The 18,352-nt window shown below is 37.3% G+C and overlaps 1 protein-coding gene across 9 annotated transcripts in view; it reads right to left on the bottom strand.

Annotated features, from left to right (window-relative positions):
• SPATA1 (spermatogenesis associated 1) overlaps window positions 1-18,352 on the bottom strand; it is a 161,093-nt gene that overhangs the window by 117,348 nt on the left and 25,393 nt on the right. For 8 of the 9 annotated variants that reach the window (XR_007516682.1, XR_007516680.1, XR_007516681.1 and 5 more), the window contains exons 5-7: window positions 16,569-16,686; window positions 12,583-12,636; window positions 12,249-12,480 (exon numbers count right to left, since the gene is read on the bottom strand). Coding sequence is in view for 6 of the 9 variants with exons in the window: in XM_049879623.1 (XP_049735580.1) it covers window positions 12,249-12,480; window positions 12,583-12,636; window positions 16,569-16,686 (404 nt within the window). In the remaining 3 variants the exon portion in view is untranslated. The remainder of the gene's footprint in view (window positions 1-12,248; window positions 12,481-12,582; window positions 12,637-16,568; window positions 16,687-18,352) is intronic. The other variant, XM_049879627.1, reaches the window with a different exon arrangement.

Below are 18,352 nucleotides of genomic sequence, written 5' to 3'. Positions count from 1 at the left end.
ACCTAGCACAGTGTCCAATTCTTAGCAGTCTCTTGACTTCAAGTTCTCATTTCTATCCTTCTGCCATTTTCTTAGTTCAGCTCCTTATTACCTCAGACTACTCTCCATACTGTCACCTAAGTTGTTTTCCTAGAAACCAAATCAATCATGCCACTTCTGTTAGAAACTTCAGATGGCTTCCCACTACCCACTAAATTCCTTAGCTTTGCAAATAAGGCTCTTGCAGTTCAAATCTGGAATCTCCAGGCATCCTGAGCTTTAAATGGGAGTCTGGAGTTTGCACTCACTAGCAAGCTCTTGTCTATGTGCCTGTATTAGGTGTTCACAAGAAAGACTAGGGGCAGGGCAGGAGACCTGAGACAGCTCTCCACCTGAGAGGCCTGAGAGAGGCACAGAGGTATGTAACTCCGTCTACTTCTCAGCACCCTTCTCTCATAAAAAGCAAAAGCCTTAGGCCAATGGGTAGGGGCAGGAAATCTTTCCACCACAGGACCCAGGCAAAGATCCACTGGTTCTGGAGGAGGGACAGGAGCAAAAGCCACCTGCCCTAGAGGGAACAGGTAACTCCCCTCCCACTATATAGGCCTTGTGCTGAGTAACAAGCAAAAGTCCTACCATTGCAGCAGGGGTAGAAAACTTTCCCACCACCAGTCCTGGCAAAAGTTTAAGGAGGAGAAGAAGCAAAAGCTGTCTGTTCCTAGGAGAAGGGTAGGAAATCCCTCTTGGGTCCAGGATCCAGGATACAAAGCGTAGGCCTACTACCGCTGGGTGAGGGGAAAGAAACTCTCTCCTACCCAGGACACAAGGCAAAATTTGGCTGTCCCACAGAAGTAATAGAAATGTTATCAGATGTTTTTAAACTCCTACCCTCTGGGCCCACGAACACAGGGTCTGCCTAAATACGAGGCTGGACCAAAGAAATCAAGAACTACCCCTGCCTTCACCATGAACCTCAATCCAACTAACAAGCAACAACAGTCTACTGCTCAGGGAGGGGCAAGAGTATGCAGAGAGACCCTCCTCTATGGAATAGGCATGCAGGAGCTGCTGAAAACTGAGGGTAGGGTGGGAACAGTGAGAAAAGCCCTCCAAAAACTCAGGCCCCAGGCTAAACACAAGGTAGAAGTAACCACTACTGTAGCAATTTGAAGTCTGTGGTGCAGTGAAGATAAATACAGCAAAAACAAAAGCCAAACCAAGCTCAACTACTAACTAGATTGAGTCAGTCTTCCATTTTTCTTTTCTAAAAGTTCTCTTTGGTTGAGCAAACTTTTTCTTAAAGGGCCATATAGTAGTAAATATTTTAGGCTTGAGAATCATAGTTTCTGTCACAACTACTCAACTCTGCCATTGTAGTCCAAAAGCAGTCATCTACAATATGTAAATAAATGGGCATGCTGTGTTCCAATTAAACTTTATTTAGAAAACAAAGGCCACAGACCATGGACAAAATAAAACAAAAATAATGAGAGTTTGGGGAGTGGACCCAACATGGTGCTGCAGACAGAAGCATGATACCATCACTCCACAGCAAAGACCCAAAAAACTAAGTAAAACAGAGACAAACGTCAATTCTGGAACCCTAAGTGTCAAACGAAGGGATAAAGAACTCAACCAAACACCAAATGGAATAAGAAACTGACAGAGAACAGACAGCAAGGAGAGCTATGGAGTGGAGGTCCCCTATTAGCTAATGTGGCACAGATTCACCATCTTGGACCCCTCAGTCATCAAGAAATGCAGACAGGTAGTACGGGAAGGCAGCTTCACAGAGCTCTCAGCAGGAGACAGACCACCTGGTAACCAGCAATACACACTTTCTGACCCCCCATCCTTCTTTCCCCTGCTTGGACTCTGTCACTTTCTGGTGGGCTGAGATCGCTCAGCTGGGGAGACACTGCCCCTTGCCACTTGAATTTGCCGCCCCCCACACCAGCTGGCTCCTTCAGTGCCATTTTTTTGTTGCTGTTGTTGCTTTTTTTTTTTTAAGCTTCTTTTGGTTTCTTCTCTCTCTCTCCACTCCTTCCTTTCTCTCAAATGCCTGGCTCTGTGTGCTATCTTTGCACCTTCTTGACAGCTGTGGAGTGCCACTCAAGCTAGGGAGCCACTTCCCTGGTCCATGCTGCCAAGCCACTGGGCTCCCTTGGGGCTTTTTTTTCTTTTCTGAGTTTATCTCTCTCTATCATCCTTCCTTTTCTCCTGAATACCTGGCACCATGTGCCATCTCTGCTCCTAGATGGGCTGTGCAGTATTGCTTGGCAGGGGAGCCCCTTCCCCAGTCTGTGCTGCCAAGCTAAAGGGCTTCGTCGGAGATTTTTTTTTCCCCCTTGGTTTCTTGTCTCTACCTCCCTTCCTTTTCTGTTTCCTGGACATCTGGCACCATGTGCCATCTCCGCCCCTTCTCGACAGGCTATGCAGTGCTGCTCAGCTAGGGAGCCCCTTCCCCGTCTGCGCCACCATGCCAGTGGGCTCCCTCAGGGCATTTTTTCTCTCTTCTTGGTTTCTGATCTCTCTCTACCTCCCTTCCTTACCCTTCTCCTGAACATCTGGTGCCATGTGCCATCTCTGCTCCCTCTTGATGGGCTGTGCAGCACACCTTGGCTGGGGATCCACTTCTGGAGGGCTCACCTGGGGCATTTTTCCCACCTCTTTTTATCTCAGCTTCTTGTCTCTCTCTCTACCATCCTTCCTCCCAACCACTTAACATTTTTCTTCTCAGTTTCTTGTCTCTCTACCTTCCTTCTTTTCCTTTCTCCCGGCCACCTGGCTGCATGTGCCTTTCTCCCTCTTTTTTAAAATTTAGTTTCTTATTTCTCTCTTCTTTTCTTTTCTCCTGCCCACTTAGCTGCAGATGCCACATCTGTCCCTTCTTGACTGGCATTACCATACCACCTCTCTTGAAAATCACTGGCACACAGCTTCCATGGGTCTGTGTCACTCCAATAGTAGGCTCCTTCAGCACCTTTTTTTGGGCTTTTGTTTCTCTCTCCTCTTTCTCTTCTTTCTCACACCCACTTAACTCCATACATCACATCCTCCCCCCACCCTCTGCCTATCTGCACTGTGTGCTAAGCATTGCACCCGAGTGGCACAGGCATGGTCTATTAGAAACTGCCCTGCACTGCCCACCTTGTCAGCTCCAGTACATGCCACAAACGACTCATCCTAGGCCCACCCCATCTGTTGGACCTGCGCTGCTGCATTACCGCTGAATGACTGGTGCTGCTCATTGGACAAGGTGGTGAGAAGTATTGTGCACATAGACAAGCAAACAGCCCAGTCTGCCTGATCAGACATAACCAAATAAAACAAAAGCAGAATGAAACAAACAAATCTACAAACAGTAAACAAAGAAAATAATTACTGAACATTCCAAAGACAGCAGGCAATATCAAAACATATTTAAAAAAACAGGTCAGGATGATTCCAGTAGGTGTCCAAAATAAAACACCAGATGACCTTCCAGTAGGAAAAAAGCCACTAGAACTACCTGAAAGGGAATTCAGATCTCTAATATTCAGGGCTATCCAAGAGCTGAAGGAAAAAGTAGACAAAAATGAGGAAAAAATAGGCAAAATCATGGAAAAGACAAACGATGGAAGAATTCAAGAAAATAATACAAGAACGACATGTCAAAATAAACTCACAACTAGAAATCATACAAAAACAGCAATTAGAAATCCAAAAGATAAACAACAAGTTTTCAGAAATGGACAGTGTCGTACAAGGTTTGAGGAACAGGTTTGAAATAATGGAAAACAAGATAAGTGAAATCAAAGACAAATCCTTGGATATCACTTTCTTTGAGGAAAAATCAGAGAAAAGAACAAAGAAACATGAAGAAACCCTGAGAACAATGTGGAATACAATCAAAAGCAAAAATCTGCAAGTAATCGGGGTTCCAGAACAGGGGGAAAACAGAGAGGGTCACTGGAGAATTACTGACAAAATACTTCCCTAATATCATGAAAGATGAAAAGACCACCATCCAAGAACCTCAATGAACCCCATACAGGACAGACCCCAAAAGAAAATCACCAAGGCATACCATAAACATACTTGCTGAAACAAAAGACAAAGAATCTGGAGAGCAGCTCGGAAAAAATGAAAAGTAACACACAGAGTAGAAAGAACAAGACTAAGCTCTGATTACTTGGCAGAAACCACGCAGAGAAGAAGGCAATGTGATGACATATATAAAACACTAAAAGAAAAAAAAAATCCTGCAAAACTCTCACTAAAATACGATAGTGAAATTAGGACATTTCCAGATAAACAGAAATTAAGGGAATATGTAAAAATCAAAGCAAGATTACAAGAATTATTAAAGGGAGTCCTTTGGTTAGAGAACAAACAACATCAGACAACAGCCTGAATCTAGGACACAAGACCACATCAGCCAGATATCAACATAGGTAATGAACTCTCAAGGATAAAACAAAACTAAAAGATTTACAACAGAGAACTAGAGAAGCTAATGTGTAAATGACAACAACATCAGAACAATAAAACAGGGAATAAACAGTGTAGGTACAGAGCTTTCAAATGGAGAGAAAGTCAAGGCAATAACAAGTAATAAAAGATTAGTTCAAACTTAGGAAGATAAGGGTAAATTTCAAGGTAACGACACAGAAAGTTAACAAACCTACTCATAAAAATAAATAAAAACATAAAGTCTCAGTAAACACAAAATCTACAAAGATGAAAGAAACAAAAAAAATCCACCAACAAAAGGAATTCAGCCCAGAAAAATAAGAGGAACAAAGAAAACATCAGCATCACACACAAAAAAAAAAAAGCACTACAAAATGGCAGCAATAAACGCACACCTATCAATAATCACAGTGAACGTAAATGGCCTAAATACACCCATAAAGAGACGGAGAGTGACAGAATGGATGAAAAAACAGGACCCATCAATATGCTGTCTACAAGAGACACACTTTGGAAATGAAGACATAAATTTATTAAAAATCAAAGGGTAAAAAATATATCAAGCTAACAGCTACCAAAAAACGCAGCAGACTTTAAAAAAAAATCCACCATAAAGGACAAAAAAGGGCATTATATAATGATTAAAGGGACAATCCATCATGATGACATAACTATAATAAATATCTACACATCCAATGACAGGGCTCCAAAATACACAAAACAAACTCTAACAGCACTGAAAAGAGAAATTGACGGTTCCACAATAGTAGTAGGAGACTTCAACACACCACTCTTGGAAAAGGACAGAACATCTAGAAAGAAATTCCACAAAGATACAGAGGATCTAAAGGCCACAATCAGTCATCTTGACCTCACAGACATATACAGAACACTTTGCCCAACAGCTGCAAAGTACACATTCTTTTCCAACACACAGGAAATGTTCTCCAGAAGAGACCACATCTTAGGCCACAAAGCAACCCTCAACAAAATCCAAAATATTGAGATAATACAAAGTATCTTCTCTGATTACAATGCCATCAAAGTAGAAATTAAAAACAGGAAGAGCAAGGAAAAAAAACCAAATACATGGAAACTGACCAACACCCTGCTTAAAAACCACTGGTTAACAGAAGAAATCAAAGATGGAATCAAAAAATTCCTAGAATGAAACAAGGATGAAACCACATCATACCAAAACCTTCTGGACACATCAAAGGCAGTGCTCAGAGGTCAATTTATAGCAATAGATGCACACATCAAAAAAGAAGAAAGGAACAAAATCAAAACATTAGCTACTCAACTTGAACAAATAGAAAACAACAAAAGAAGTCCACAGACAGCAGAAGAAAGGAAATAATAAAGTTCAGAGCAGAAATAAATGAAATAGAGAATAGAAAAACAATAGAAAGAATCAACAAAACCAAAAGTTGATTCTTTGAAAGGATCAACAAAATCAACAAACCACTGGTCAAACTGACAAAAGAAATACAGGAGAGGACACAAATAACCCAAATCAGAAATGAAATGAGGACATTACAACAGATTCAACTGAAATAAAAAGAATCACAACAGAGTACTATGAAAAACTATATTCCAACAAATAAGAAAACCTAGAGGAAATGGACAAATTTCTGGAAACACACTATCTATCCAAACTAAAACAAACGGAAGTTGAAAATCTGAACAGAGCCATAACAAGAGACGAGATTGAAAAGGTAATAATAAAAACTTCCAACAAAAAAAACCCTGGCCCCAAATGGCTTCAGTGGAGAATTCTACCAAACATTCAGAAAAGAGCTTACACCAGTACTACTCAAATTATTTCAGGACATACAAAAGGAAGGGATACTTCCAAATTCATTGAATGAACCAAACATAACCCTGATACCAAAATCAGGCAAAGACACCACAAAAAAAGAAAATTACAGACCAATATCTCTCATGAATATAGATGCAAAAATTCTCAACAAAATTCTAGCCAATAGAATTCAGCATCACATTAAAAAAAAACAAAAAACACCACGACCAAGTGGGATTGACACCAGGTATGCAAGGAAGGTTCAACATTAGAAAATCAATCAACATAATCTACCACACAAATAAAAGAATCACATGATCATCTCAATCGCTACAGAAAAGCCATTTGACACAGTCCAACACCCATTCCTGGTAAAAAAAACTCTCAATAAAATAGGTATAGAAGGAAAATTCCTCAACATAATAAAGTGCATCTAAATAAAACCAAGAGCCAACATCATTCTTACGGTAGAGAGGCTGAAAACATTCTCCCTGAGAATAGGAACAAGACAAGGATGCCCTTTACTGCTACTCCAATTTAACGTTCTGCTGGAAGCCCTAGCTAGAGCAATAAGACAAGAAAAAGAAATAAAGGTCATCCAAATTGGTAAAGAAGAAGTAAATCTATCCCTGTTTGCAAATGATATGATACTATACATAAACCTGTTGCCATCGAGTTGATTCTGACTCACAGTGACCCTACAGGACAGAGAAGAACTGCCCCATAGTGTTTCCAAGGAGAGCCTGGTGGATTAGAACTGTCAACCTTTTTGGTAAGCAGCCATAGCTCTTAACCACTATGCTACCAAGGTTTCCGATGCTATACATAGAAAACCCAAAAGACTCCATGAGAAAAGTACTGGAACTAATAGAAAGATTCAGCAAAGGAACAGAATATAAGATAAACATACAAATATCAGTTGAATTCCTATACACCAATAAAGAGAATGGTGAAAAGAAAATTAAGAAAATATCATTTATAATAAAAAAGAAACCCAAATCCATTGCCGTTGAGCTGGTTCTGACTCATTGTGACCCTACAGGACAGAGTAGAACTTCCCCATAGGATTTCCAAGGACTGCTTGGTGGAACAGAATTGCCGACCTTTTGGTAAGCAGTCAAACTCTTAACCACTATGTCACCAGGGTTTCCACCATTTTTAATAGCCCTAAGGAAACAAAATACTTAGCAATAAATCTAACCAGGAATATAAAAGACCTATACAAAGTAAACTACAAAACACTACTGCAAGAAACCAAAAGAGAAATACATAAATGGAAAAACATACCATGCTCATGGATAGGCAGACTTAACACTGTGAAAATGTCAATTCTACCTAAAGCAATCTACAAACACAATGCAACCCTGATCCAAATACCAACGACATTCTTTAAAGAGATGGAAAAAATAATCATTATATGGAAAGGGAAGAGGCCCTGGATACTAAGGCACTATTGAAGAAGAAGAATAAAGTAGGAGGATTCTGACTACCTGACTTTAGAACCTACTATACACCTGTGGTAGTCAAAACAGCCTGGTACTGGTTCAACGGCAGATAAATTGACCAATGGAACAGAATTGAGAACTCAGATGTAAATCCACCCACCTACAGTCACCTGATCTTTGTCGAGTGTCCAAAATCCATCAAATGGAGAAAAGACAGCCTTTTTAACAAATGGTCCTGGCAAAACTGGATGTCTTTCTGCAAAAAAATGAAACCTCACACCACATACAAAAACTAATACACAGTGGATCAAAGACCTATTATAAAACTAAAATCTATAAAGATCATAGAAGAAAAAATAGGATCAACACTAGAGGCCCTAATACATGGCATTAACAGGATATAAACCATAACTAACAACACACAAACTCAAGAAGATAGACTAGATAACCGGGATCTTCTAAAAATTAAACACTTATGCTCATTAAAAGACTTCCTCAAAAAAGTAAAAAAAGATCCTACAGACTGGGAAAAATTTTTGGCTATGACAAATCCGACAAAGGTCTAATCTCTAAAATCTACAGGAAAATCCAACACCTCTACAACAAAAAGACAAAGAATCCAATTTAAAAATGGGCAAAGAATATGAACAGACATGTCACCAAAGAAGACATTCAAGGGACTAACAGACACGTGAGGAAATACTCGCGATCACTAGTCGCCAGAGAAATGCAAATGAAAACCACAATAAGATACGATCTTACTCCAGAATTACTGGCATGAATCAAAAAACAAAAAACAAACAGAAAATAGCAAATGTTGGAGAGGCTGCAGGGAGACTGGAACTCTTATGCACTGCTGGTGGGAATGCAAAATGGTACAACCATTTTGGAAAACAATATGGCACTTGCTTAAAAAGCTAGAAAGAAAAATACTATAAGATCCAGCAATCCCACTCCTAGGAATATATCCTAGAGAAATAAGAACTGTCACATGAACAGACACATGCATGCCCATGTTCATTGCAGCGTTGTTCACAATAGCAAAAACATGGAAACAACCTAGGTACCTATCAACAGATGAATGGATAAACAAACTATGGTATATGCACACAATGGAACACTACGCAAGGATAAAGAACAGTGATGAATCTTTGAAACATCTCACAACATGGATGAATCTGGAGGGCATTATGCTGAGTGAAATAAGTCAATCACAAAAGGACAAATATTGTACAGGACCACTAGTATAAAAACTCATGAAAAGGTTTACATACAAAAAGAAACAATCTTTGATGATTACAAGGAAGAGGAGGGATGGGGATGGACAAACACCAAATAGACAATAGATAAACAGTAACTTTGAAGGGTAAACAGGACCCAAAGTACAAGGCAAAGTCATGGAAGCTCCATAGACATTTCCAAACTCCCTGAAGGACCGAATTGCTGGGCTGAGGACTGTGGGGACCATGGTCTCTGGGAACATCTAGCTCAGCTGGCATAACATAGTTTATAAAGAAAATGTTCTACATTCTACTTTGGTGAGTAGCATCTAGGGTCTGAAAAGCTTGTGACCAGCCAACTAAGACTCTCCACTGATCTCATCCCATCGAGAGCAAGGGAGAATGAAGAAAATCAAAGACACAAGGGAAACATTAGTTTAAATGACTAATGGACCACAAGTACCACAGTCTCCACGAGGCTGAGTCTAGCACAGCTAGCTTGTGCTTGGCTACCAGTGACTGCTCTGACAGGGATTACAACAGAGGGTCCTGGACAGAGCTGGAGAAAAATGCAGAACAAAATTCTAACTCATACACACTCAAAGACCAGATTTGCTGGTCTGACAGAGACTGGAGAAACCCTGAGAGTATGGCTCTGGACACCCTTTTAGCTCAGTAATGAAGTCATTCCTGAAGTTCACCCTTCAGCCAAAGATTAGACAGGCCCATAAAACAAAAAGAGACTAAATGCGCACACCAGCCCAGGGGCATAGATGAGAAGGCAGGAAGGGACAGGAAATAGGGTAATACGGAACCCAAGGTTGAAAAGGGGAGAGTGTTTATATGTTGTGGGATTGGCAACAAATGTCACAAAACAGTATGTTTACTAATTTTTTAACGAGAACCTAGTTTCTTCTACAAATCTTCATCTAGGGTACTACAAAAAACGTAATATTTTTTCAGGTATTAAAAAAATAATAATAAGGAGAGTTTGCTGACCACTACTCTAGAGCATGAATGTATGAAGTATGACTCTAGGAAAATTGGAAGTCATTAAAAACGAAATAGACCACATAAAGATCGGTATCCTAGGAGCATTAGTGAGCTGAAACAGATTGGTATTGGCCATTATGAATTATGCCTACTATGCTGGGAATGACAAACTGAAGAGGAATGGCATTGCAGTCACTGTCAAAAAGAATATTTCAAGACCTATTCTGAAGTACAACGTGATATCTATACGGCTACAGGGAAGACAAGTTAATATGATTACTATTCAAATTTACACAGAAACACTAATGCCAAAGATGAAGAAATGAAGATTTTTAGGGATAAAAATGGGCTATAAAACTATAAAGAATAACAAGAAAACAATTATCTCAAATATCAAACTAGTAGTTATTGGGGAAGGAAGAGCATGTGACCAGAGAGAAGCACGAAAGTTTGCTAAGAAGAACAACAAAAAACTGCATTATCTGGGAGCCAGCAATTAAACTTCTAAAAAATAGTAACAGGAAAAATACATGAAGCTGTATTTAGAAAAATGTGCATCACAGCACTTATAGTAGCAAAAACATTAATACATGTTTGGATAAATAAATTATGACACTAGGGAATTCTATAATTATGTAGACATGTATTTATTGATATGAAAAATCTATGACACATTCTAAAATAAAAGAAGACTTAAAACGGTTCATATGTGTCCTCATTTTTGAAAAAAAAAAAAAATGTATACAACATCTGAAAAAGAAACTGGAAGAATATACACCAAAAAACTAACAGAATATTTTTAGACGATGACATTACACTTAAGATTTACTTTCTTCTTTACATGTATCAATGTTTCTAGAACTTTTTAAAATGAGCATACACTCGCCTTTCATTTAAAGAACAGCTTTTCTGTTTTTTTGGAGTAACCAAAAAACCAAACCCGTTGCCATCAAGTCAATTCGGACTCATAGCGACCCTGTAGGATAGAGTAGGACTGCCCGTACAGTTTCCAAAGAGTGGATGGTGGATTTGAACTGCTGACCTTTTGGTTAGCAGCCGAGCTCTTAACCACTCTGCCACCAGGATCTTTTGGAGTAAATTACCAAGAAATTAATATTGTTTAAAAACTACACTTGCATGAAATTCACAGAATAAAAACTGCCACCCAAGTTTTTTTTTTTTTTGGTTTTGTATAGGTAGTAACATTCAGGAATTTTGTTAATAGCCCAGAGTGTTAAGTATAACACTGCTACTGCATTAACCACTCGACCTTGTACTGCTCAGGAATACTGGAATCTCACTTTGAATTTTTTTGTTTCCCAGGGTTTTTTTTTTTTTTCCTTTAGGCTTTAAGTGATACAATCACTGGAAAGCAATATTTAACACTGCACAGACACTGCCAGATAACGGAGGCAAAGACTGTCACCAATGGTTTATCAAGAAATACGTAAATCTCATCCACGTCTCACCTCATTAGATTGCACATCACACCAGTAAGTATTAAATATGCCTAAAACTTAAGGAAGTACTAAGTTTGGAGCATCACTGGGTATAGCATAAACTTAGAATACAAAAACTGCTATAATTTGAATGGAGAAAAATGTAACTGGTTATGAACTAGTGTGTTCTGTGGCTGTAATAGGTGTTGTCATTTGGTTTTTTGGGGGGGTTATTTCATTTATAAATGTTTAGTATATTCATTTTTCTCTCACAAAGAGTTTATTTCCAGTATGTGATATGGTTAAAAAGTTCAACTGATTTTTTTTTCAATCTCTTAATAGAATGTGATGCCAGGCTTATTTAAATATTTATGTTTATTTTTAATTTAAGCATTTTTTCTACCATTTTTTCCAGAATCTATCAGTAAGTTGATGGGTAAATTCAGATAAAAATAAAAATAAAAAAATTTGAATAAAATGTCCCCCAGTGAAGTTATTAAAGTTATTTATGCCTTGGTTTGGCACTGTTTTCCTAGATAAAATCCTTCTGCCCTCTGAATACCAGGGTTTTATGCAGTAAATCATTTCCTTTCTTTTCCCTTTTAGTATTCTTTTCTTTTTTCCCCCCTTATGTATCTGTATCTATTTTATTATAAAATAAATAAAGGTGGCAGAATTTAAGTGCTGCATCTATGTTTATTCTTTCTTAAAATTTTAACTTAGTGGTTAAATTTGTGTTTTCTCTCCCAACAAGTGAAAACAACAATACAACAATAGTCTCCAAATTAAATCATAACTTTTCCTTTTATACTGCCTATGTTAGCAAGGCTAGGCTTTCCCAGAATTTGCTCAGGGATTTGACTGCTACAATGAACTACAATAACCTCTTCATCCTTCCCAATCCAGTTGAAATCACCTTCTTCCTGATTCTTGTTCAGAAGCTCTTTCAAAGTGTTTTCTAACATACTGGGATCTGTTCCAGGTTCTTCCTTTGACAAAGTCACACTGACCGGTGTTTGGACTGTTCCATCTGCCTCAGTAACAGCAATATTAGTCTGCTCCCCATCTAATGTAACTGTTGATGAGGCGGAATAAATATTTCCTAAGTGGTCTATTATGGGAAGCAAATATAATTCTGGTTGAAGAGCCTAAAACATACAGAAAATTTAAAAACTTAATTTTGTAATTAAAAAAAAGTATTAGTTAAAAATAATTACTGTAAGTTTAAAATGTCATATTATATTACATACATATGGAGGAGCAAATGATTTGAGTTTCAGTTCTGATTCTTGCTTTGTTTTCACCTAAAAATCAATGAGAAAAAAAAGCTTTTGCAATATTTTTGAATATTTTTACCTTCACTTTTTTGCAGAATGGATATACCTGTGCTACATATAATCAAATTTAAAAGCTAGTAACTAAGATTAGATTCTAGAAAATGTAGAATATAATCTTATTTCTACTCACAATCTCAAATATAATAGAAATTCTTTGTCATTTAATAATAATTAGGGTTATCATTTGCATGGATTCACTATGTTCCAGGCACTGTTCTAAGTGCTTTAATCCTCACAACTCCATGTGATAGGCACTATTATTATCTGTAATTTACAGGCAAAGAAACTGAGGCACAGAGGAGTTAAGTAACTTGTTGAAGATTTTATAACTAGGAAGCTTCCAAGTGGGGAGTCAAAACCAGGTAATCTGGCTCCAGAAGCCAACTGTGTAAACTTTATTGCCTATATATTCAATCCACAGGGTTATTCATTTATGTATTTATGCATACTATGTGTCAGGCAGTGTTCCACATGATGGCGATACAGTGATAAATAAGCCAAGGTCTCTGCTCTCATGGAGCTTACATTCAACTTGGGAGAATATATGTTAAATAAATAAATAAACATGATGATTTAGGGTTATGATAAGAGCTTTGCAAAAAAAAAAAAAGTGATATAATAGAAAATAAGGGGGAGAAAGAATATCTAAAAATTAGGTGATCAGGGAAAGCTTTTTTGAAAATAATACTTGAAAACTGCATTACAAGAAGTGAGCCATCTGAAAATCAGGTGGAAATGATGTCCGGGCAAGTGTAAAGGCCATAAATCATAAGTGAATTTCCCGTATTTGAGAATCAAAGGAAGATGTTTATGGCGGAAGTTTAGAGCCAAGGGGAAAATGGTAGTAGATGGAATCTGAGAGATAATTATTCTTTAGGTCCTCCTTATCTCTTAGCTGAATGAACCTCTGCAAAAGTCTCCTAACTGAAATCTCTGCCTTCAGTCTCTTCCTGTATTAATCCATCCCTCTTGGCAAGGCCCAATTTTTACTAAAGGCTACTGTGTCACTATTTTGCTCCAAAACTCCAAGGTCTCAGAAAAATATCCAAACTCATCAATCTGGCTTTCGAGACTCAACAAACTGTTTTACCATTTGTTTCCCACTAATCCTTTTCACAGTCATTGCTCCAGTAAAAAATAAACCACTTACACTTTCTCAATTGTTTGCCTTTCTACTTACATGCTCGTTCTGTTTTTTTCTGCATAGAAAGCTGTTGCTGCCTTTCATCCTTATGAGACCAGATATTCATTTTTCAAGATGCAAACTAAATATCATTTCTTCCTCAGAATTCTCTATCCCTCTCTTCTCTTAATGAAAGTAATCTTTTTCCTCTGAATATCCAAAACATACTATTTAAATTATCAATTTATATAATTTTTCTTCACTACTACACTGAACATTTTTTTAGGGAACTATCGATGTCTAATTTTTTCTAGTATTACATATAGGAAAACATCAATTAATATTTGTTGAAAATAATATTACAAGGTTTAGAAGTTGACCTTGAAGGTCTTTTCCAACCTAGGATTCTACAATTGATATTTTTAAAATTTATATATCATAGAAAAGAACAAAAAGTTAGGAGAGTTGTTCCTTTTCCTCTCCATTTAAGGAAAACTAATTTAATGATTAATAAATTAATATTCCAGCATACTAAATAGAACCCTTAATGACAAACACTTCTTCAAATTTTTCCAAGAATCCCACATAGCAAATTCCTCTACAGTAAAACTTTAGGGGAAAATGTTTGTATTTTCCATTATCATTTGTAATTTAACTTGTACAATTAACATTTGAATGCTGTAGGTGCAAAGCATCTTGTTAGGCACTGGTTATAAATACAATGGTGAATAAAGTCCGTGGCCACAAGGAGCTACAATCTAATGGTAGAGTTAGATATTAAAAAATAATCACATAAATAAATACATAATAATGTTAACTAGAGTATAATAGGAATATATACATTTTAAAGAGTTTAAATGTGGAATATCTTAATTAAAAAAAAAAAACCTTATAGAGGTACCAGAAACAAAGCACTTTGAGATGTGATGGCTTACCGGATTGAGAATTCCAGCTAGAATACTTTCTATTAGAAAACCTGCCACTAAATCTTATTGTTGTTGTTATTTGTTGTCATTGTGTAGGCTCCCACATACAGCAACCTAATGTACAGCAGAACAAAACATTGCCAGGTCCTGCACTGTCTTCAGGGTCATTGGTGTGTTTGAGTCCATTGTTATGACTACTGTGTCAATCTATCTTATTGAAGGTTTCCCTTGTTTTCGATAATAGTCTACTTTACCAAGCATGATATCCTTTTCTAGTGATTGGCCTTTTGTGATGATGTATCCAAAGTAAGCGAGTCAAAGTCTTGCCATCCTCACTTCAAAGGAGCATTCTGGTTATATTTCTTCTAAGGCTGATTTATTTTTTGGTGGTTCGTAGTATATTCAATATTCTTTGCCAACATCACTGCCATAGATTGAATTATGGCCCCCCCAAAATGTGTGTATCAATTTGTCTGGGCCATGATTCCCAGTATAATGTGATTTTCCTACATGTTGTAAATCCTGCCTCTATGATATTAATGGGGGGGGGGGGGCGCGGCAGTTGTGTTAGTGAGCCAGGACTCAATCTACAAGGTTGGATTGTGTCTTGAGGCCATCTCTTTTGAGATACAGAAGAGAGAAGCTAGCAGAGAGACAGGGGGACCTCATACCACCAAGAAAGCAGTGCTGGGAGCAAAGTGCATCCTTCAGACCCCGGGTCCCTACACAGAGAAGCTCCTAGTCCACGGGAAGACTGATGAGAAGGCCGACATAGAGAAAAAGCCTTCCCCTGGAGCTGATGCCCTGAATTTGGACTTTTAGCCTACTTACTGTGAGGGAATAAACTTCTCTTTGTTAAAACCATTCACTTGCGGTTATTTCTGTTATAGCAGTACTAGATAACCAAGGCAATCTTTATTTGAATGTATCAATTTATTCTGTCTTCCTTTTTCATTGTCCAGCTTTCATGTACATATGAACTGAAAACACCACGGTTTGGGTCATGTGTCCCTTACTCATCAAAGTGCCATCCTTGCTTTTTAAAACTTTAAAGAAGTCTTTTACAGCAAATTTGCCCAAGCTTTACAATACGTCATTTGATTTCTTGATTGCTGCTTCCACAGATATTGATTGTTGATCCAAGTAGGATGAAATTATTGACAACTTCAATTTCTTCTTCATTTATTATGATGTTAATTTGTGGTGCTGTTGTGGCTTGTGTGTTGCTATGATGCTGAAAGCTATACCACTGGTACTTCAAGTAGAAGAAGGATCACTCATGTTGGATAGATTTCAGCAGAGCTTTTAGACTAAGACAGATCAGAAAAAAAGGGCTTGCAATCTACTTCTAAAAATCATCTAATGAAAACCTTACGGATAACAGCAGAACATTGTCCACTAACTCATAGAAACTACAAATAGGAGTGTTCAATAGATAATAGCTGATATCAAAAAATATGTTGGAGCTATATCATTTTCACGCCAAACTTGGTTGCTTGTAGTCCAAGCAATGAGAATTCATTTTCTCCAGAACACAAGTACTTATTTAAAAATCTTTAAGAACATATATATATAATTTATACAATCACATTTTAAATTTGTCTTTCATTTCTCCCTAAGGAGTTCACAGGTAAAATAAGCCCCCTATCATTTTAGTACCTGATAATATTCTATTCAAATCCATCTTTTTTTTTTGATGATCTATGTGTTTAGTGATATTTCCATTTCATTAGTTTTGATTGAGATTACATATCTCATAAAAGAGTTGGGTTGATAGGCATTTAAGAAGCATAATTGGATAAAGTATGCTTTTCTTTAACCAGAAGGAAATAAAAAATAAGAAAACTTACCACAGCTAGATTATTTCCTATACACTTCAGAAACAAAAATTTTTCTGCAACAGCATCTTCACCAAGGAACTCACCAAGACGCTCCCTCAGGGCTTGTAAAGTAAGTTGAGGAGATACTCTGAAATATCATACATTACTTTATAATAAAAAGCTAAATAGATTGTGACTATACTAATAATTCACTAACTTTAATCAGCTATCTCAAACATAAATACTTATTTAATGCATCAGATGTAGCTTAACATGTTTCTACAGTGCCTGGCACTTTGCCAGACTTCAGTAAATGTTTTTTTTTTAAATGAACAAATAAAAGTTCACCTTTTGAAATTATACAAGTGAATACTGTTTCTATAGGTCCTTTTCATACTGGGAAGGAAAATACTTCATCTACTTTTCTCATATACCTCGAGGTTTTATTGTTAAAACAAAAAAATTATTATGGAATTTATATGCTTTTATATACATATTAAAGAATGATTTAGGCACAGATATTTATTTTGGAAGTTTGGTAGGATCAGCTAGTGTTTAAAAATATCTTCGATGATAAAATGTTGCGGACTGCACATCTTTGTTCACTAGGAATACTTCATTCCTTAGTGTCTAAAATTTAAAGTTAGACCTTATGTTGTTCTTCTGGATTCTTGCTTAAGAGTTGTGGGAAGGCATCAAGGACATCATACATAAAGAAACCGAAAGATCATTAAAAAGACAATAAAAAAGAAAGCAACCAAAATCGATGTCAGAGCAGACTCTGACACTTGCTTTTGAAGGCTGAGTAGCTAAAAGGAATGGAAGAAATGATGAAGTAAAAGGCTTAAACAGAAGATTTCAAAGAGTAGCTTGAGAAAACAACGTAAAATATTATGATGAAATATGCAAAGACCTGCAGTTAGAAAACCAAGAGAACATGATCAGTATTTCTCAAGCTGAAGGAACTGAAGAGAAAATTGAAGCCTTGGGTTAATTACTGAAGAATTCTAAGGGGAAAAAATTGAATAACTCAGGGAGCATTAAAAGAAGATGGAAGGAATACACTAAGTCACTGTACTGTACCAAAAACAATGGGGTGATGTTCAAACATTTCAGGAGGTAACATGTGATCAAGAACCGCTGGTATTAAAGGAAGATGTTCAAGCTGCACTGAAGGCACTGGCAAAAAACAAAGCTCTAGGAATTGACAGAATACCAACTGAGATCTTTCAACAAACAGATGCAATGCTGGAAGTGCTTACTCACCTATGCCAAGAAATATGGAAGGCCGCTAACTGGTCAACCGACTGGAAGAGATCCATATTTGTGCATATTCCAAAAAAAGGTGATCAAACATAATGTAGAAATTATCAAAAATATCATTAATATCACGCTAGTAAAATTTTGCTGAACACAATTAAAAAAGGACTGCAGCTGTACATCTACAGGGAACTGTCAGAAGTTCAAGCTGGACTCGGAAGAGGATATGGAATAAGGAATATCATTGATGATGTCAGATGGATCTTGGCCAAAAGCAGGGAAGATTCAAAAGATATTTACCTGGGTTTTACCAACTATTCGACATTCAACTGTGTGGATCACAACAAATTATGGATAATATTGCAAATGGGAATTCCAGAACACTGAATTGTGCTCATACGGACCCTGTACATAGATCAAGAGGCAGTCGTTTGAACATACTAGGGGATAATACTGCATGGTTCCAAACTGGAAAGGATGTGCGGCAGGGTTATATCCTTTTACCTTATTTGTTGAACCTATATGCTGAGGAAATAATACAAGAATTTGGACTA

Source organism: Elephas maximus, chromosome 3 (genome assembly GCF_024166365.1).
Source record: "Elephas maximus indicus isolate mEleMax1 chromosome 3, mEleMax1 primary haplotype, whole genome shotgun sequence".
Classification (NCBI taxonomy): Eukaryota; Metazoa; Chordata; class Mammalia; order Proboscidea; family Elephantidae; genus Elephas; species Elephas maximus.
This window is presented reverse-complemented; position numbering and strand designations above follow the sequence as displayed.